The sequence below is a fragment of the Protopterus annectens genome, chromosome 1.part1 (assembly GCF_019279795.1).
Source record: "Protopterus annectens isolate FY-2018-M chromosome 1.part1, PAN1.0, whole genome shotgun sequence".
In the NCBI taxonomy this organism is placed as follows: domain Eukaryota; kingdom Metazoa; phylum Chordata; order Ceratodontiformes; family Protopteridae; genus Protopterus; species Protopterus annectens.
The window spans coordinates 80,124,102-80,147,437 of record NC_056726.1 but is presented as its reverse complement, the minus strand read 5'-3'; the positions used below and the strand labels follow the sequence as shown (position 1 = coordinate 80,147,437).

Sequence of the window (23,336 nt, the reverse complement as noted above, 5' to 3'; positions counted from 1 at the left end):
GAAACCCTTCCCCCTATAGGCCGCCATGTAGAGTCTGTGCCACTGCCCACATCTCCATTCATTGGTGAATTTGAGATTGAAATACTTGACATGTTTTTCGGAGGTGAGAAGAAGCCCACAGAGACCCAGTGAGAACATACAAACTCCAATAGGCATTGGCAGGAGGTCAGGATTGGATTTTGTACCTTGTGCATCAGAGGCAAAGACCTTAACCATTATGGCAACTTGTCTCCTAAACTCAATTTTCAAAGCCACATTACTTAAATAAATAAATAAATAAGCAAACAAACAAACAAACAAACAAACAAACAAACAAACATAAATAAATAAATAAATAAATAAATAAATAAATGAACAAGTAAGTAAATAAAAAAAAACTGATGTTTAATGCCAGTGTGAAATATGTAAGTAATGGCATGCTTGCTTGAAATAAATGGTCTTTTCCAGTGTAGGTGGGGCTCCACCTGTAGGTCATTATCAGTATTATATGTATTAAATGGTGTCAGTAGTCGCCAGTACTGATGTGCAGGTGGAGCTGTACTGCAGACTGAGAATAGCTTGGGTGGAAGTTAACAACTGCTCACATGTGGACAGTGTTTTTAATAAGTTGCATATTTAGGGTACAGATGACATTTTTATCAGGATAGCATTGGAGGTTGTCAGATCTTCTTTGCAAGTGCTATCCTAATCCAATCAACATTTAGGGGCTTCTTGGCTGTGTCTGTCATTACTGATTTGTAGATTTAGCCAGTCATTCAATCTTGTATTAATTATTTTACTTACTTGAATTAATTATTGCTAACCAAGATCAGTTAAACTAGATAAGAATGCAAATTGCCCCTGTGGTAGCAGCATATAAAATACTGTTTACATATGTGTAAATATTAATTATTCTAATATACATAGCATATATTCAAAGGTCACAAAAAGGGCAGAATGCTAATTTCTGCTATCAGACGTAAATGGACAGAGTGCAGTTTATTTCTGTACATTTAGGTACCATTCCATTTAAAATACATATTTTCTTAAGGAAACCTTCAGTCTGAATTAAGTAGCAATTTAATGAAAGGTAGCACCTAATTAAAATGACAGGACAGATACTGATATACTCTATAAATGACAGTTTGCTTGCAAAATATGTTTGTATAGTAGTAATCTTCAAACAAATGCCACAAAATTTCTGAAGGACAGAATAATTTTGCACCTAATTCAAGAATCAAGGCAAACCATAAACCACACTGAGTAATACCTTAAACCTTAAGACTCATGGATAATATACAAATCGGTTCATAGGACGATACTATGCTATTGGCCCAGAGGCCAATAAGCCTAGCCAAGAATTTCACCCATGTTCCCACAAAGTCAGCACCTGTTTTCCCTGTCCAGCAGGGACACAGGTGGGATCCCAGCGGTATATTTTCTGTTTCCCATCTAGTCATCTAGGTTCTTCTTAAAGAGAGCTAGTGAGGTACTCTGCTTGACATGGAGAGGACGTCTGTTCCACAGATGGGGAGTCACTAGGACACAAATCTATCCTGCCAACAAGTTCTATTAATGTCACAGACCAGGTTGAGACCTTGCGTGTGGGTTGCACGAAGGGAGTTTGACTTACGGTTATGCAGCAACTCCATCAAGGCTGAGTCTGAAACAGCTTTGTATGCCAGACACAGGTCACCTCGGAAACACAGGTCACCTATGAGACACAGGTCACCTCTGACCACTTAAGGACATAAAATGTTTCAGCTACATGACTTGTAAAGTCTTACTGACATTTTATTTTTCTTTTATTATTTTGTCTTTATTGAGGCATTCAGCCAAGTAAAACCAAAACACCACTAGCTTTAGGCTTGATATGTTTCATCTTTTTTTATGAGCGTGTCAGTACAGAAGAAGTGGATATTTGGTCATTTTTTGAAAATACCTTATTAACAAAACCTTATACTCATAACATTAGGCCAACTGCAAAACTCCCCAAATAAGTAAAAAAATCAAGAAGTAAAAAAATCATGTTGAAAAACCTCATAGGCAGTAACACTGAAAAAGACCATGGCAAACCAGAGATGTCATTGTGTAATACTTAAATATAAGACTGCCCTCAATTAAGCAGCCTGCTGTTGTAACAGGTTGTAGAAAGACAAGACAAATGAGGGCTTTTTTACTCCATTACATTGGCAGCACACAGTAGACACAAGGACCAGTAATGTGGTGTGGCACAAACAGCATGCCCACCTCTCTATAAAAAATGCTAGTATGTGCTCTGGCAGATGAACACAGCTGAGGGATACCATAGTTTATAGATACCAACAACAGAACTGACAAGGAAGAGGTTGCAACCACATAAAGGTTAGGCAGGATAGGCACATACCTAGCATATATTATGGCCATATTTGGGAAGCAGCCACTCCCTGCAACATCCAGCTGGAACAGTTTGAAAGGTACTTTTGGTGGGGGAAGTGGATATGGGATGTGAGACTCAGGATTGGAGTCTCATTCCAGGGCAGGGTGGCATCATAAAGGTGGAGCACACCTGTAGGCATAACAAATGCAGATGGAGTCATCAGATCCAGCAGAAAGTACCTCTACAGTCTAATGTGGTATCCAACTTAGGATCTAGAGGTAGAGGTACAGCCATAGGTACAGCCATAGCCCATTACAGAAGGGTATTGTTGCTGATTTAGCTGATTTTATCTGTAGTAGTCAATATTATAAGTCATTATTTACTTTATGTTGTTTTTAGTTAATTATTATCTGCTTTAGTGATTCGTATAATAGTCTTTAGATATCTATCACTATCTCTCCTATTATTGTTATAGTAGTTCCATTCTCCTGCTAAGATTTTTCTATTCTTTTCTTTTCTCATCAGTGTGAGTTCTCTCACTTACTTTAATCACCCGACAACATTTCACAACTCAAATGCTTGCTGTCTTACCGGTTCTGCTAAAACCTAGCTGTACTCATTTAGCGGCATCTACAACAGCGGTTTTTCAACTGTTTGTTAGTGTATGTACATAGGACTTTGTTAATATTACATTTGTGGAGGACAAGAAAATTATTTGTCCACTGTATTGTGTGTGTGCTGGTGTCAGACGCTCCTGTTCTCTCCCACCCCAAAAAAAAACAAAACAAAAACAAAGTCCATTATACTGAAATCTCTGTCTGACCTTGTTTCTTCTGTTACTATTCACTGCTCCCATATTTTCTTTTATAATACAACTTTTTTGACAGTCTTGTGCACTGACCTGTGTGTTTCAGATGGCAGTGCATTTGGTGATTGGTTTTGGTCTCGTGTCTCGTTGTTTCTGCCCGCTCTGTTTACCCTTTGAGCTCACTCCGCTCCCCTGCCTGCCCCCATTTCCCACCTGCCCCCACTACCTCTACTTTTATAGCCTCATAACCACTCCCACTCTTAGAACATCCTATCAAAATTCTCTTTACTCACTACTCTCTCATTAATCCTCCTTCCCTTTTCAACTTTCACCCCCCTCCCTCCTGGTAAGAACAGACAAGATATCTCCTTTCACAAACTCCTTTTTTCTACTTCTTAATTTTATTTACCTACTTTTACCATTCCCCTGTTTTTTATTACACTTCCTCATTCATTATGTTCAATATATCTGCACAGCCTTTACTAAACATTCTACTTCTACTCTTCCTTTATCCTGTACTATACCTTACCAGCCTCCCAAATTTCTCTTACTCCCCTCCATTTCACACAACTTCTACGTACAACAAAAAAGAACCCTTCTTCTCATCACAAATTTCACCTCATCTCTTTCATCACAATTATATTCATTTTCTAAACAGTAAGCTTCTTCCTGATACTCCTAATACTGTCTCTAGCCCTCTCATTACAAATCCCTCTTTCTTTCTCTTTCTCAACTCCAACAAACAGGCAAGCAAAAACTGAGGGCAAGTCTACTCAATGCTAGAAATCTAAATCTCAAAATGCACTCCCTCAAGGCACTCCTTAAAATGGAGAACATTAATATCTGTGCAGTGACTGAGACCTGGTTCAAGGCTCCAGAGATCACTCCAGCATTACCAGGCTATAACTCATACCACACTTTTCGACCACCTAACCTGGACCGGAACATCAAAGGCGGAGGTGTGTCCATATTCATTAATGATATCCACACCTCCAAACTCAGCATAATGCATCCAAGGTTATCCAAGTACAACTAACTCTGGGCAAAACTGTAATCCAAATTGCAGCTTGATACAGATCCCCCACCATGCCCCAGGATTTCCACTCGTCTTTTCTTGATATACTGGAAAATATTAGGGTTCAACCAAACACCATAATAATGGGCTATTTCAACTACCCCACCATTAACTGGGAAAACTACTCATATATCAACTCCTTCGCTCAACGATTTCTGGAATTCATAAATTCCAGTGCCCTGGATCAACTTATCCACACCCCCACCAGGGGCAACAATATCCTAGACCTAGTCATTATCAACATGAGTGACCAGTGTTCCACACCTGAAGTCAACTCCTCATTGGTCAGATCCGACCATAAGCTAATCATCCTAGATATCCACATCCCCCCCCCCATTAAGGAAACCAAAGCCAATTTCATGCTTCTTAAGACAGAAGTGGCAAACTTTATGACACCCATGCAGATGGACAGTACAGTTACGACTGCTGAATCCTACACAAATGCACTCTATAAGCACTTACACAAATGCATGGATCGTGCTATCCCAAACAGAACCAAGACGCTATCCTCCAAAAAAAGGAAGCCAATCTGGTGGTCCCCTGCCATAAACAAACTCTACAACAGAAGGAAGAAACTTGCAAAAAAGAGTAAAATCCCATGAGTGGAGGAGCTTCCTGGTCAGCCTCAGTAAGAAGCTGAGATCCCTTATAGGATCCTCCAAAGCGAGCTGCGAAAACAAAATTGCCACTGGTTCTAGGGACAACCACAAAGCATTCTATAGCTATGTCAAGAATTTCAATGGCAACACCTAGATCTGCTCTGAGTTACAGCACAAAGGCACAGAAATTACAGAACCAACTGATATTGCCAACATCCTTGCAGATAGGTTCAGTGCTAACTTTACCCCCCTCTTACCCCCTAAAAGGCCCATATCTATACAGGAATAATGCAGACTCCCTGTAATCACAACTATGCAGGTAAAAGCTGCACTCTCTAAAGCCAAAAACACAGCATCCATGGGACTGGACAACATCCCAGGCTGCATTTTACACAAACTTCAGAATGAATTGACTCCCCACCTAAGCACCATGTTCAATCATAGCCTCACATCAGGCTTTGTACCTACTGAATGGTGCACAGCAACAGTTATCCCACTCCACAAAGGGGGAGCCACCACTGATCCCGGGAACTATCTCCCTATTAGCCTGACGAGCCTGATCTGTAAGGCCATGGGACATATCATCATAGAACTCACAAACAAAGACATTGGTAACCTCCAAACTCTGGATCCCACCCAGTTCGTGTTTGTGAAAGGCAGATCATGCCTCCTGAACCTGATCGACTTCTTTGAGGCAGTCACCAAAGCCGTAGATGAGGGTAAGGTGGTTCTCACTGTCTACCTTAACCACGACAAGGCTTTCAACACCATCCCCCATTCTGGAATTATAGCTAACCTCACTAAACTAGGTATAAATCCCTACATCACAAGATGGGTTGCCAACTGGCTCACTGACAGAACCCACACTGCAAAGTTGCAGACTCCAAATCTGACTTCAAACCAGTGACAAGTGGAGTACCACAGGGTTCAGTCCTGGGACCTCTCCTGTTTGGTATCTACTTCTCTGAAGTACAGGCTAACACCGAAGGCCTTTGGCTAATAAAGTTTGCAGATGACTGCAAACTAGGAGCCATAGTCAAGTCCCCAAATTATGTGGACATTCTACAGAAGGGTCTCACTGAGACAGATGCCTAGTGTCAGAGCCATGGCCTCAAGCTCAATGCCAACAAGTGCATTGTCATCCCCTTTGGTAAAAACTCTGTACCCATGAACTACCACATAGGCAGCAGTCTACTTGACGCCAAATGTGTGATAAGAGACCTTGGGACCCAGGTGGACAGTAGTCTCTCATTTGATAATCACTTCGCCATAGTAGTCAGGAAATCCTTCTACATGGCACACCTCATCACAAAAAGGTTCTCATCCAGGAAAAAAGAGGTCATTGTTCTCCTCTACTCGACACTCATTAGACCCATTATAGAGTACAATGTCCCTTTTGGAATGTACCTTACAAGACATCTGCAGCAACTGGAAAGGCCACAGAACTACCTCACAAAGAGGATTACTGGCCTCAAACAGATGCCCAACACTGACCGTCTCAAAAAACTCCAGCTTTACTCCATTGCATATCGCCTACTCCGAGGTGATCTCTGCCTAACATATGAAGCTATGTCAAACTCAGAGCTGTTGGACATGCTACACCTAAAGAAATCCCTCTGAGCTACATGCTCTAGAGACCTAAACATTGTCACCACAATAAACAGGACACGCTGGAGGGATAGGTTCCTGTCTCAGAGACTTCTCATACTCTGGAACAAGCTACCCATCTATGTCAAGCAACGTTCCTCATTAACACTCTTCAAGAAAAATCTTGATGAGTGGATGGGAAATAGGAAATACACCCCGGGGATCACTACTGTGGCTTTGTTCGACAGGGGCACAGGAAAATAACTTTCTAGGGTGGTAAAAGCCAGGGAAGCTTGTTGGCTAGGCTTATTTAGGCCCTTGGGCTGATAGCCTAGTACCTACCTATGAATCTATGAACCTTTGTAAAGTCATTTAATGACCTTTTATTCCTACTTCTTGAATTTATTTCTCTTCTACTGTCTGGCGACATATACCCTAATCCTAGACTCATGAACAACCCATGTTTTAACTCACACTTACCATCCTCTCTGTCACATAATACATCTCTCCTTTTTGCTACTATTAATTCCCAAAGCATATGTAATAAACTACCCAACTTTCATGCCTGGCTCTCCCATAACCAACCTGACATTTTATCCATTTCTGAAACTTGGCTCGAACCTCAGAAAAAGATTCTGAAATCATTCCTCCTAACTATCGAATTATAAGAAATGACAGACCTCACAAGAAAGGTGGCAGTGTAGCCCTAATTTTATTCTCATCTTTAACAGTGGTCCCCTATACTAACCCTATACCTCAGTTTGCAACAGCTGAATTATCCCTGGCCCTCCTAAAAATTACCAACCATAAAAATATGTGCTTAGTTTCCCTATATATTCCACCTGGTAATAATATCCCTGTTCTTGAAGATATCCTCTCCTGGTTTTCATCTAACATAAGTAATGAAATTATACTTTTAGGTGATTTCAACATTAACTGGACCTTTATAATCTCAACTATTACTACTCAGAGCATAAATCTATTTAACTTCACACAACTAATTAACTCTCCAACAGACTTAATAAAGATAATTCTTCAGGAAGCATTCTTGACTGGATTTTAGTTTCCCACCCCAACAATATTTCTGACTCTGGGACTTTATCAGAATCTCTTAGTGATCATCTTCCTGCCTTTGTGCATCATTCACCTTTCTCTCTTCATCTTCAACATAATTACATCTTAACTCATACCCTTACAAACTTTAATCCTCAAACCTCTGACTGCTTAAAACATATGAATTGGAACCCTCTGAAAACTCTTCCTCTTGACAATGCTGTCACTTACTTCAATTATTCTTTTACTAACCTTTTAAATAGCTTTGCTCCTCCTAGAACTAAAAGGTTAAAAGTAAAATAGCCCCCTGGCTCTCCAAAGTAACTATAACCCTTTTGTATCTTTGAGATAAATCTCATAAATGCTATAATACAAAACATCTAATCTCCTATCTGAATACAAACAACTGCGTAATAAAGTCAAAAAACAAATAGTTTCTGATCGCAAATCATATTACTCCAAAATTCAAGACAGTCACAGACCTAATCCCAAAAAGTTTTGGAGCAGTATATCTGCCCTTCTCTCTCCTGGCAGAAATGACAACCCTTGCCTAGATCCTAAATCTCCTGATCATGTTATTGCTGCCCAGTTTAACTCCTTTTTCTTAGACTCTGTAGCCAAGCTTATCGCACCTTTCCCTAACAATGTATTACCTTCCACTACATCTTCTATTCATAACTTTCCTTCATTTACCTTCAAACCCATCCCTGTTAATACCATAAAAAAATTACTAGAAAAACTCAAGTCATGCTCTAATGCCCCAGATAACCTTCCAACCACATTCCTCAAGTTAGCTACTGATGGCATAGCTCTTCCCATCTGTATCCTAATTAATCGTTCTCTTCAAGAATCATATGTACCCCTCCTCTGGAAAAAAAGCATTTACTATCCCCTTACACAAAGTGGTCTAAATTAGATGATTGAACTTTTAAAAGTTTGAAAGTAATATGGTCGACACCATATGATTGAACTTTTAAAAGTTCTAACATTTCAAAGGAGATCTCTGTACAGTGCAAAATGGGAAGATTTCCCTTTTCTGCACTGTAGTGCGATCTCGGAGTTGGTATATTTAAAGAGCAGGGGTGTGGGGGGGTGCAGGGGTGCTTGCTCCCCCTGCTTAAAATGTTCAGGTAGGTATTTTCTGTAGTTTATTTTTTTTTTATTAGATTTTCGAACTTTTAAAAGTTCAGTCATATGGTGTCGACCATATGATGTTCGGACTTTTAAAAGTTCAATCATCTAATATAGACCCTACACAAAGGGGGCAATGATACTGATATCTCCAGTTTTCATTCTATAGCCCTTTTCTCCCTAATCTCTAAGATTCTGGAAAAATGTATTCACTTGCAACTTCTACCTTACCTTCTGGACAATCGTTTATTAACCCCTACATAGCATGGATTTAGACCTGGAGACAGCACTACCACTGCCCTCCTTTCCTTTCTTGATATCATTAACCATGCTTGTGACTCAGATAATATTGTATCTTCCCTTTTCTTAAACTTATCCAAAGCTTTTGATAGTATTTCTCATCATTTCCTTCTTTCTTAACTCTCTCTACTCACCCACTCTCCCTCTTCTATCACTTAGTTTTTGAGTTATCTTTCAAACAGATATCAAGCTGTCAAGTGGAAAAATTATATCCCTTCCTTCCTTCTTACTCTAACACGAGTACCCCAAGGCTCCATTCTGGGTCTCTTACTATTTAATATTTTTATTAACAATTTCCAGGACTGTATACCAAAAGCTAAACGTGTCCAATATGCTGATGACTTAACTATCATCTATTCTTCCAAATCCCTCACAAATCTCATGCAAGTAACTCAAAATGACTTTACTAGTGCTGAGTCTTGGTTGTCAAATAATCACCTATCTCAATCCATCCAAAACTAAGATCATGATATTCACTCCATCAAGACACACTAAAATTGACAAGACCTCCTTCTTGATAGTCAGCCAAAATAAGATCCCCATCAAAATAGTTCCTCATACCAAGCTACTTGGTGTTATAATTGATGAACACTTAAAGTTTGACATTCATCTGCAAACTAATATCAAGAAAACCTATAAAAAGCTTGGAATGTTGTATCGGCATAATCTGTTTCTTACTCCTTTAACTAAACATATCCTTGCTGTTACTTACCTACGACCCTTTCTTATGTATGGAGCTACTCCCCTTACTAACCTTCAATCCTCTATAAAGGTAAAACTTGCATCTTGCTATCATAAAATCTCTGTTTGCTACTGGTTCCAAATCCTCATCTCACCACTGTGATTCCCTTCACTCCTTAAATTAGCTAGAACTTCCTAACTATCTCTTTTATATTCAACTTTGCACCATGCATATACTTTTCTTTAATCCCTCTAACTGTCCTTCCCTCTCTTATATTTTCATCCTTCATCTTCCTGGAAGATCACTCAGATCTAAAAACCAAAATCTCCTTGCAGTTTATAAACCCATACGTAGTCCAGGACAACTGTTATTGTCATTTTCTCTAGCATGTAAATGGAACTCTCTTTCACCACATATACAAACTACTCAGAATCACTCCATTTTTAAGACTTTACTTCATTCCTACCTCTCATCTAACTGGGAACGCTCCTGCTCTCATCTAACTGGGAATGCTCTTGCTCTCATCTAACTGGGAATGCTCCTGCTCTCATCTAACTGGGAATGCTCCTGCTCTCATCCTGCCTAACTTTTATCTGTTTTTCCTACTTTCTATTTGTCTGCAGAAGACCATTATATTCCAAGCAATCCTATCATGTTTTTGTTATGGAATATGCCACATAATGTTTTTTTTATTATTATTTCTTTGTCAAGTCTATGCCTTTTTCATCTTGCTACTTTTGTATTGTTATTCAGTATTGTAATACTGTATGTGGAGCTTTTCTCTCCAAGCCTCCATTGAAAAAGGGTTATTTTTGGCCCAATGGACTTTCCTGGTCAACAAACTGTAAATAAATAAAATAAATAAACATAGTGCCCCTGTAAAAAGGGGTGCATCCACTATAGGCAGAAGGCATCATGCAACATTCATAATAACAGAGAACATTGTAAGGAACATGTCATGACAATACTGTTGCCAGATGGAGAGGAACTGGTGCACACTATGGTCACTACCCAAACCCAGATCCAGCCAACATGGCCTATACGGATGTGATGGAATATGACAGCATAGTTGAGAGACATTCAACAGCCCTGCAAAGTTGTGGGAGGCACTCTGCATAGAAGGACTGATGATGTGGTTCACACTACCAAAATAGAAATCATTAGCCCAGGCAAGCAGTATTGCCAGACTGACAAACTTTAATCACATCATGCTCCCATTGCAGGAGAGGATGTTCATACATGATGGAGGATAGAGCTGAGGACATCACCACCCTTGTCCTGACCACAGTACAGAATTTGAGTGATATGGTACACTCAGACATATTGCTAATGAATGACAACTTTCTTACCCCCAGCCACATCTGTTGACAACTATGCTCCATGCATAGACAGATGGGTTGCAGCAACACCAGCCAGATGGTGGCCTGAGTGTTGCAATCATGTCCTGTAAATTATAAAAAAAGCATACAATCTGCAGTTCAACAATTTGCTTAACTAGCCATAGTGGAACAACTAGCTGAACACTGTACATTGCGACAGAGTTTGAAGGGGCATATTGGTCAGTGCCAGGGTCACATTCAATGACAACAGCCATCATAGTTACCTGTTCCATTTCTCACAGTGTCTGTGGTAACAAAATCATGACCTGACAAGAACATATGGTATGGATATTGTATTTGTACAAGGGATGAAGCAACTGCCAGCCCTTACATACTTCTGTCTGAGGACATCCCAGCAGCCTTCTAGGAGTGGGTAGAGATAATACAATCAGACAGCATCTGTTACCAGATATTGGGATAGAAACAATGTGTCTGGAGAGCTAGGATGGGAGCTCTTTAGTGAGGTACTTAAATGCAGGGTGCTGCCTGTATATATACCTGCATTCTGGTCTGGGTACTCCTTGATCACAGCCGGAGTCTTTCTAACACAGAACATAGCTGACTCATAGCACAGTCACCTAAGGGTTCTTTTGGGATGAAGCACTGTGTCAATTACTATTCTGTTATTTAAATAGGAACATAAGAACATAGGAACAATACTAAACAAGTGATCACAGGGACCATAACGTACCGAGACATTTATACCTTTATGTATCTACACTGAAAAGTTCTTGCTACCCAATTTGAGCAAAGCCATACATAATACCCCTGCTGTAAATTTGTGTCTACCCATTCAGTTATGAAGACTAACCTTAAACATAGCAAGGATACTTTGAGATAGGAACTTCTCCCTTATGTAAGTCTTCTTTATTTATTGGTATAGATTTAAAGAAAACTCCATTTTGGACTAAAAATTTATTTTTTTCATTATATCTTAGTTGTCTGAACTATTTCAATGCATTAAAATAACTCTAGTTGCTTCTTATGAAATCTTAATTTGTTTTTCCTGACATAACATTAATGTTATCTTGTTATAGTGCTGTCTCCTTCCCAGAATCCATTTCAATTCATCTTTTTATTAGCCATGCTAGACATAAGAAAGTGATGATGTTTTCTTAGTCCATTAATATACAATGGCAACAGTTTGAGCCACATGCATCTTATACTTTTTCTGCAGTGGCAGTGCTTGCATTTTATTCTTGAATGACCATCATGTAATTTTCTCTTTGAGGCTGTTACAAGCTATTCAGAGCAATTGTACAGCTCTAGCCAAAGAAAATAGCTATATTCCAGGCTTTTGTAAAGGGTAGTCATTTTGTAGTCCATTGCTACTGAGCACTGACAGATCGTCCCCCACAATCTTCCTGTGTTGTCAAAGCTAGCACTGTACTTCAAAGGACTTGATCTGTTACTCACTAGTGTATGGAGCTGTTTTTTTTATTATTATTTTTATTTTTGAAGAAATGTACTAATCTGCTTGCTGTTTTTGCGAAAATGTATTTTACAAGCATAATATATATATAAAAATACAGCTATCCATTCTTGAATTTGTGTTATTAGATGTTTTAATCTGAGGTACATATACCTTTATATATATTACACTTTGCCACTTCTCTTTCATTGCTACCCCTTGATTTATATTGCAACATATTAACCACTTTATCAAAGCCATACCCTTGAGCATGACATCAGTGGTTCTTTCTATAAAACTGTTGCATTTACACAAAATACCACTTATAGGTGGATCACTATACAAAATATGCTGTCAGCTATTAGTGTTGCCATCTTTGTAGATGTCCAAAACTGGATTAGTTGGCTGAAAATTGAGACTATGTTGGAAAACCATGCCATCATCCCATGAAAAATTATTTACTTATTCTTATCTTATTACCAAACTAGACTATGTGATGTGCAGTAATTGTAGTTTAAACTACATTAGATGATATTATGATGACTTAAATGCAGTATAAAAGGTTTCTGTGACATTTAGAGAAAAGTTAGAAAATATACATTTTTTTGTAAAGTATTAACACGTATACCATTTTTCATGTACTCCTCAAAAGGACAGAACTGCCCAAATCAGTACTGTTATACAGAAAGAGAGAGAGAGAGGTGCCAATCCTATGAGCTGGGTGCACTGATACTGTTTCTCTTCCTCTCTCCAAGAAAGACAGTGGAAAACAGTTTCACAACTCTCTTTTTTTTTTCTTGACGCTATTCAGCTAATCAGCAGGACTAATTGCCCATCTAAGATTGTCAGCAGCCCCAACAGGTAAACTACAGATTCTCTGTGTCATTAATATGTCATGTAAGTGAAGACAAATTCCTCTGTAAAGTATTAAGAAGTTAGGCTTAGAAAAGTGTCTGGACTTCCCCTTCCTTTGACTCCCAGACAAGGAAATTAACATTTTATAAAGTACAAACAGGTTCCTAGTACCTACGGAATACTGGAACTATACTGTAGAGAGAAAAACAATTTAAATTGTGAGAGAAGGGGGATATTTCCTTTAAGGTTCTAGAGCTGGTATTTGTAGAACTACTGGTTTTCCAAAGAAATTGAAGGATAAATATGACTGGGTCTTCCATGGCTCAAAAGGGAGATATTGGTCACCTTGGAGCAGTGTACAGGCTACTTAGTATAAGGAGAATTGTGCTAATCTATTGGGATGGGTGAAGGACTTATAGCTTTTACTTTTCATGTTATAAAATCCAGCTAAGCCATGTGTTGGGTTGTCACTACAAGGGATAGCTTTAGTACACTAATCAGACTTGACTTTATAGCCAAACCACAGTACAATTTGGGAAATAAAAGTTTCTTCTTTTTTTCACATAAATTAGAATGTGCTGGTACTGATTTTAAATATTCTGCTATATGTTTGCATTTTGGTGTATTTCTGCATTTAGAATTGATTTAGCATGTTATCTTGAGAGAGAGAGAAGTGGTGTTGCAATTTTTCTGTGTGAAACTTACTATTGGCTGTGAGGGCAGTGTGTTTTTGATGGGTCTATACACTCTGGTATATTTATTTAAATTTAGTTTGTCTGCAGGCTTTGTGGCTCAACTCTGCTGTGCTGTGACTATACAAGGACACACGAGGATACCTATTAAAACATGACCTCAAAACCAAAACCCCACTACATCTGAGAAATGCATGTTTCTTTTTTTGTACTATTTTGCACTTAAATTAGAGTGTGCTAGTGCTGATTGTATATATATATTTTATTTTTTTTTGCTGTGGTATATTTCTGTATTCAGAACTGGATTAGCAGGTAATCTCCTGGTGAAAGAAGAGGTACTGCTGTTCTTCTGGGTGATAGTCAGCTGCCTATCAGGTATCAGGATCTACAATGCCACTAGGGCCCTTGAATCCTTTCACTCGGTGTGCACATATGTCCTGGCCATTGCTCAAATGGAAGTGAATGACTTGAGACATACCTCCATGGATCATATGAAGAGGGACATGATGGAATATGCATCTGAAACCGGTGTGACAGCAAGTCAGAACTTCAGTCCTCTGTCAGACCGTTTTGGTGATCTTCTCACCAGCCCTGTATCCTCAAAGCATGCCATGCCTAATGTATGGTATAAAAAAACAGCCTAGTCCACTGAAACCATCTATGGTCAACATGCAAGTATAGAGGACCTACCTGTGTTGCTGTAGAGAACCTGTTATATATACACTGTTCATGTATATGTCATTCTTGGAGTGGTGGGATTGAAGCTGGTAGCTAGAACTGCAGTACATCAGTGGGGTTGAAACCTTTTATGCACATGTTCACATTCAGGTTTGCTGCCTTGCACATGCATGCATATATGGACACATTCACTCATGTTTTGCACATGCTACACATTTTCCTGTGTGCAAATAAAGCGTACACACAGCTTACACTCACACATGGCATCACATACTCTTTCTGGATTTTTGCAGTTTTAGTCTTGCCCCCTCTACCATTTATATATCTAGCATCTGTAGCTTTGCTCGGTATAGTCTTCTGCCAGTCATATTAACTAGTTATTAGAGTGGCAGGCTTTCCACACCAACAGAATCTCACTGCTGCTATTCTCATTTTAAAAACTGAATAGACAGACTCTCTTCAAAGACAATGTGCTGCTGTTCTCAGTTCAGTATTTGCATTTTAATGACTTGCAGTACTGTGCTTTACATTTCTAACAGGAACATTTGTATAAGTAACCACTCTACATAATTATAAGCAAATATGCAGAGTGTATAAATATGAACAATATCATTTTGTATCTTACACTTCATATGCAACATTTCACACATGCATTGTGAAATATGGTAAACTAGCATTGCAGTAATATGGTAAAGTGTATTTCATTCTAGTAAAATAAATAACATAAGACGGCAGTTCAAATGCCACTCAAGCTTTTTAAATTGAAGGTTTTAAACACAGCACATAAGATGTCTACCTTGTGAAATGCGATTACTTGGAGCTGGATTTTCCTAATTTCCCTAATATCAAATAGCAATCCCAAATCTTCTTCTAAAGCAGTTTTCACATTAAGCAATTCAATTAATCTGTTATACATTCACTACCAACTTACTGTAGACATTCAGATGTTTTTGCATTGCATGGTCATAACAGCCATACAAAATCATGGGCTTTGTTATTAGATTTAAATGTCTGACACTACATACATCAAGACTTATTTTCTATAACAACTGAATTCTTTGCATTCTATGAATGCAGGGTCTTTGGTTTCTTCAACCGGTCAATCTTTGTTCTTTTATTTTATATCTCATTTGCCCTTTCACTTTTGCAGTTTATTTTATTTTTTTATTTATCCTTTTATTGATTGGGTTAGTCCCACTAGGCTAGTAGCTTCTTTTCATAGTAGACCCAAGGTGGTATTTATACTACTAGGGGAAATTTGGCCAGGGCATCAGGGAACTTCACCTACTCTTTTTGTTATGTGTTGTGGGATCTTTTACAGTCACCTGAGCTACCGCCAACTCAAGCAGATGGAAACTTGGCTTAACGTCTCATCCAAAAGAGGACATGCTCAGGACTGCAACACCACCCCTTATGCTGCACTACAATGCCAGTAATTGATCTACCTAGAGTGGGAATAGAACCTATAACCTTCTGTCCAAAAGGTAGGTGTGCTACCTGTTGGACCACTTACACTAACAAAAAGTCATAATTGAAATATCATGTCATAACATGGCAATAATTAATATTATTAATCATTATCCTCCACAAAAGACATCCAACTATGTATTTTTACTCATATTTTACATAGAATCTCTCCTAAAAAATGCAAAGATGATAAACATACTACTGAATTAACTATACCTCAGCCTCTATCATCTGTTTTACTAAATACAGTAATTCGTCTTGCTGGGTTTAATCTAGGACCTCATACAATCTCAAAAAAAAAAAGAAAAATCAGCAAAAGATATTCATTAACTACAGGGAAAGACATTCCCAATATAATCTAACATTCCTAAAATCATTGTATGCACTACATAAACTTTATTATTTAAACAAATCTTAAAACAATTCAGTTTCTTTAGTATATGCTGAGTCTCTAATAATACAGCATCTTATTGTTGCAATATTATTTATTCATCCCCAAAATCTATATATCTAATATTTTGATACCTTCTAACAAAACATATTGTACCAAATCCCATGCATTTATCGTTATTAAACTGTACACCTACAGAAAATAATTTCTTATTTAACTCTTGAAAGACAAAGTTTATTCAAGTCTTTGTTTTTCTAATAATAGTTAAATTATCTGTGTATGCTAAACATAATTTAATCCTAATATTTGGTAAAAGTGTCCATCTTGCTTCATCACAAACTATTTCATATTCTTTCAAAAATAAATAAATATAACTCTTAATGAGTATGCTTATTTTATTCTCCTTCAGACTTGTTTCTCCTACCAACATGATCATTCAGTAAAGGTCGAACCTAATTATGTTGACATACACATATATATATATATATATATATATATATATATATATATATATATATATTTATGGGTCTAAGACACATGCTCGACTAGCATATGTCCGAATCACAAATCATCGAACACACATACATGAAAGCACTTAACATCGAAAAGCGCTTCCTTGTATGTGTAGTTCAAAAAAAAAATCTATATTTCTGCAGGGGGGCTTCACCCCCTTGCACCTCCCACACCCCCCTACTTTATTATTCCCACTCCAAGATCGCACTACAGTGGGGAAAAGGGAATTTTCCCTTACCCACGCTGTAGTCCAATCTACGAAACAGGCACACATACACGGAAGCGCTTGTCGATGTTAAGCGCTTTCATGTATGTGTGTTTGATGTTTTGTGATTTGGACATATGCTAGTCGAGCATGTGCCCGGATCCCATATATATTTATATATATATATATATATATATATATATATATATATATATATATATATATATATATATATATATATATATATATATATATATATATATATATATATATATATATATATATATATATACTTACAATTATGTCTCTTAATATAGTGCTAAATCCATAATATTTGTAATGCCCCATAGGCCCTCATGCCTAACTGTATCAAAAACCTTTTGAACATCACATGAGAGTAACAGTCCTCTTTCATCATTTTTCCTTATCATCGCTATATTTTTTCTAATTAAAATTAGCACAGTTTGACAATATTTTAGTTTGAACCATCAATGTCTGACTTAAAAATTTTAGTCCATACTGTACTGAATCTTTCATTCCAGCTTTTACTAATAATTTAAACCCTGTGTTTGCCAGCATTGTTGGTCACAGATTCACAAGTTCTTGTTTGTATCTTTTTTTTTTTTTTTTTTGAAAAAAATAAATCTAATAATGTCATCACAGACATAGTTATCTAAAATGTTCTTCTCTTCTGATGGGATTTTTTTGTACTTTAAAATGGGTTCATATTAGAATGACAAAAATGCATTTTGTCGAATGCGTTTTCATCGACACATGTAGGGCGAACAGGCAAAACAGCGAAGCGACTATTCAGTGAATTCTTTCCCAGGGAAAGAAGTCGCTTGACCGCTTCGTTGCTTTGCCTGTTCTGGAGTGTAGTGTGGTCCCTTGTCCAGTATAGCTCCCTAGCGTGATTGTGCAACAGTTACTGACCTTAGGGTTAGGGTGTGGGTTAAGGTAAGTGCATATGTATGAAAGTGTTTACTGTTTTTTATTTTGCATTAGATGTATGGTTGAGTTATGTGTGTGTGTTTTTTTAGCTGTTTACTTTTGTTTGGGAGGGTAGGATTAGGGTTAAGGTAAGTGCATTTGTGTTTGGACCTGTTTGTGTAAATGTGCGAGAGTTACTGACCTTAGGGTTAGGGTGTGGGTTAAGGTAAGTGCATATGTTTTAAAATGTTTACTGTTTTTTTTTGTTAGATGTATGGTTGGGTTGCGTGCATATGTGGATTTAGTTGTTTACTGTTTTTTGGGTGGGTATAATTAGGGTTAAGGTATGTGTGTATGTGTTTGGAAGTGTTTAATTTTTGTTTTTGTGAGTTGGAACAGCGATTTCTTTCCCTAGGAAAGAAATCGCTGTTCTGTGGTTTCGACATTTTCAGCGTTCGCTGAATATGTGTTGATGTAACACCGTTCGCTGTTTTCAGCGTTCGGTGTTATAATATGAACACCTTTATAATTTGTTCTACTGCCTGTTTATGAGCAAACTTGCTTTTAACATAATTTTCACATAATTTCCAACTTCCTGTATTATCTCTAACTGAGAAGTTACTATCCTACTATTACTATCTGCAGTTGTTTTAATTCTTAACATATTATGCTGTTTGTGTTTTATTTGTTTACTCAGCAAAGATGAAGTATCATGCTTTGTGCTCTAAACCATTTATATCTGCTTTTCAAACAGCAAAGTAACTCTTCCCTGAGTTAATATACTAATTGTTTCTCTTTTTCTAAATAGTTAAATTACTTGATGTTAGGCAAAGTATCAGAATATTCTTCCATGTCTTCACACACACACACACACACACACACACACACACACACACACACACACACACACACACACACACACACACACACACACTATTTCTTTTTCTCATTTCAAACTTATTTTTCTACTTGTAAAAACTTTTTATGCTTAAGTTTATAAATTTGCCTCCACTGAGTCTACAAAATATTGAAAGGTAAACAAATTCCCTGACTCATATTCCCATTCATTTGTATAAACTACCTAGCTAATAATTATTTTTACACCTGTCCCCTCTTTCATAAATGTGCTGTTTTCTTGAATTGCAAATAATATAGCCTTATAGTCTGTAAATCAGATCCCCAAAAGTCAAAATGTTTTTACGACACAGTCATATGAACAGGGAAAGTAGTCGATCTCTGTAGCCAAATTTCCTCTCCTATATGTAGGTTCCATACTTTTTCCTACATGTAATTGTCCGTACTTTAATACATCTTCATTTTTTTATTTTCATTTGGAATTTTACCTTTAAAACTTCTCAGATGAAAATTCCAGTCTCCCAGCATTATTATTGCAACTATTATTTTAACCACTGGAAATAAATTTCCTTTTCTGTACTATTTGTGTAAGCTTGTATTATTATTAGACATAATACACTCATTTGAGTTATACTATCACATATCAGAAGTGTACCTGGAATTCCTTATTACATACAATACAGTTAACTTCTTTTGTAATAAAACAGCTATTACTGAGCACAAACCTGCCACAGAACTCAACAGAATTTGTTTTCCCTTAATACTTGGGCTTGCAACTGCTGTGATAAAGATAATATCCTAATGGCTAGTAACCAGGTTGTATCAGCTTTTAAATATTTTGAAATCAAATATATCTGTGCTCATTTATTATGCCATTTGCATTCAGACTGCAGAGTAACAAGTTGCTATTTTTCTTTCTTAACAGTATTTTTATTTGTCTCGTTTTTCTTTTTCTAACTGACCTGCTTATTGTGCTATGTTTTCCTCATTACCTTTACTAATATCAGCTTCTAAACTTTCACTCTTCCCTCCTTCCTTTCCATCTTCTTCTTCAATTAAACAGACTGTACTGTGTATGCCCCCCTCAACTGTCTAACTATATTACTTTTCCAAAGAAATGCTTTGTAAATCTACAGTAGAAATATTTCCTAGTTCTTTTTCTTCTGCAAGGGCAGTCAAACCAGAAATGTTCTACACTTCTACATGTTTACAGAATCTTTCACAGTTTGCTTTCACATGCATAATCTCTCCACATTGGAGAACAAATAAGAGGGACGGGTTAACATAATGGTTATGATCTTTGCCTCCCAAATACAAGACACAAGATTTGATTATCACCTTTAGTTATTAACTAAGCATGTAATAGTCTGCACACTGATAGCATATTACTTACCTATGAACACTTCTTTTTTATCACAAATTTGAATTAAGTGTGTACAAGAGTCACAGAAAAAAACATGCCTTAGGCTGATTTCTGTTGTATACATATATCCTATAACAAGTTGTATTAAAACACTTCATGTTTAAATAATTTTGCCTTCTGTGACTTTAGGTGCTACACAAATTTCCCATGCCCTCATGCCCTATTCTAAATATTATTTTCATCAGACACTTTCTTAATTTTAAGTACATTTTAATAATAAGTAAGAAAAAAAGTTAAAAGTTTCATTATCCATATCAGCAGTGAGAAATTGTACAATCAGCTTTCGGTACTTACGTATTATCACAACCAGATTTTTGTGGTTGCAAAAATGGCACATGGATTGAGACAACTGCATCTCCTTCTTAAAACGGGTATTCAAACTGTAGATTACTGTCGGAGTACAATGGTTAAGTACCAGGAGCAAGAACAAGCAACAAATTCCTCTTCCTGTTTTGTGTGTAGTACAGATGCATGAATGAAAGAGTGTAGCTGCTATCATATGAAGGAATATAAAGTAATAACAGTAAAGGAGTGACCATTAAGAGAGTTATTAGATAGTAACTGAACACAGACACAGAGAAGGTATTATTTCTAAGGTTTTTAGTTCCCATATTGTGTTAATCACCCGTTAAAGGAAGCATTGCAATGATAAAGTATGTGAAACTGATGCTTTTGAATTGTAAAGGAGGCAGGCTCCGAGGTTGACACGTTAGTTGAGCGGTCATGGTCATTCCTATTTACTGCTCTGTTAATGTTGATGGCAAATTCCCTAGTTGTGTTCATAGATGCATCTTCACAGGAGGAAAGAAGTATGCTTTTTACCAAAAGTAAAAGTAGCACACACTAGCGGGACACAAACACAGTTCTGAATGCACTTTAACAGCATTTTTTTGATTTTTTTGCCACAAGAAACGAGCATGCATCACTCAGTTTTTAAATGACAGTAATGGTTCTGATAACAGTACAGATACATCTGCGCAAGGGACCAAAATACTATGTTTTTTTAAGTAAAAGTAAAGGCAACACATATTTGTGTGACACGCACACACAATACGATGCACTTTGACTACAGTTGTTGACAGAATAAACGACCGTGAAGCAGCCAGTGAAATCCGGTTGTGATAATACGTAAGTACCCAGCTTTCTTTTAAAGTCAATGTTGTTTGCTTGGAAGTTACAATTTGTCCATGGTAGACACATTTTTTTAAATTCTATAACTGTAGAAAATGATGCGCAGCTGAAACATTTTCAGGTCCATTGAGATCAGTGCTATACCTTAGAAAACAAATACAAGAAAGTAAATAAATAAATAATTTTCAAAAGTCACATCACAGAAGCTGCCCCTTTTAATATGTATAAATGGCCTGGGTTCCATTACAGAAATACAAAGAGACAGCATTATATGGTCCAGCACTTCCTATCCATTAATAACAGATTCTGACTTAGAAGAAATTCTGTCAAGAGTGAATGTTTTTAACCGTCTTGTCTTTCAAATTAGTTTGAGCTCAGAAGCATAAGAGAACTGCCTGTTCTTTTGTTTGTGGCAAACTGCCCGTGCTTCCTTCTCCTGTCTGCCAAAACAGCCCATCTGTGCATAGTGTTCTTTTATGCTCTGACACAACTTTGTAATCAGCATCTTCCACGTTGTCTAAATCATCAATCTCCAATTTTTCCATCATTTGACTCCATGAAATGCAATTTTCTCCTTTAAGTTCTTTATTCATCATTTTTTGACTTCATCTGTCAATAAACCGTCCTCATTTAAAACTGTAACAGAAACAATACCTTTTTCTGTGGTGTCTGCTAACAGCACCATTTTCTTCAAGCTACATCCTGCATGCTGTTTGAGGTCACCTTACAGGTTTGACCACCACATTAAGGTCAACACAGTAAATGGTTCTGTATCCCTTCATTACTCCTGCTGCCTTGGAATTTAATCCAGACTTCCTAACAGACTTCTTCCAGGTGGGAAATGCAAACAAGCACCAAGCCTCACAGTCAAAAATTACTTTGTAATAATCAGAGGCCAGGTTACTGTTATTCACTGTATTCTCTTCAAGTTGCTGTGATATCTGTTCTTCACCTATTTCTTCCTTAAGCTAAATGCATATCTAATACTCTTCAAATGCTTTACTAAATTCCCTGACTTTCTGGATTACTGCCACATAGATCACCTAGCTGCCTGTTGAGTTGCTATACAGGTTAAGGTACAAGGTACAGGGTTTGATTCTCACTTTGGCTTCTCCTCTGGAATAGATTTCCTATTCACACTAAGCAAAGCCCCTTCCCTGACTATCTTCAAGTGCAATCTAGACCAATGGATGGGAAATCACAAATTCACTCCCGGGGTGGTGTCCATATCCTTTACAAACAGAGGCAGTCTGTAAGACTTGTCAAAACCACACCAGCTGACTCCTCATATCTTTCCCCTAGGGACAGAAAATTGGGTAAAACAGGCTAGGCTTATAAGGGCTCTTGAGCCTTTAGCCTATTAATCTCCTATAAACCACCCTATGGGCCAGTGCAGGAGATACCAGTGGAAGAAAAACTGTAGTGGAAGTTCCCTGATGCCTTGGACAAATTTCCTCTGGTCTCCCCTAAAAAAAGGCCACTACCCTAGTGGGACTAACCTGGTTAACAAAGGATAAAAATTGGTAAATGAGCTAACATGTACCACACTTAGACTTTAGGTTACCCTCCCTGACACATTCTCACGTAACTATTTGATAGGGCTACACTCCTTGAATCTAGTGAGCTGTCTGCCCCTCCTACAGAAGCACTCAGTAGATTTCAATGACAATCTAAGTTGAGGAAAGGGTACATCTGCAATTTAGCTGCTGCCCTTTAAAAGAATAAAGACAAGGGGAAGTATTCTTGTGGCATGAGATCAGCAGTTCTAATTCAGAAAATATAAACAGCAAGTTTTCTAGTTAATTAAGTTGGTATAACAATTAATTAAAAGAG

At 37.4% G+C, this 23,336-nt stretch overlaps 1 protein-coding gene across 1 annotated transcript in view; it reads right to left on the bottom strand.

The window, feature by feature from the left end:
• Positions 1-22,099, bottom strand: part of TPO (thyroid peroxidase) — a 1,574,682-nt gene extending 1,552,583 nt beyond the window's left edge. Inside the window, exon 1 of the mRNA XM_044086790.1 lies at positions 21,922-22,099. Within this exon, the coding sequence (XP_043942725.1) occupies positions 21,922-22,099 (178 nt within the window). The remainder of the gene's footprint in view (positions 1-21,921) is intronic.
• Between the last annotated feature and the right edge of the window lie 1,237 nt (positions 22,100-23,336).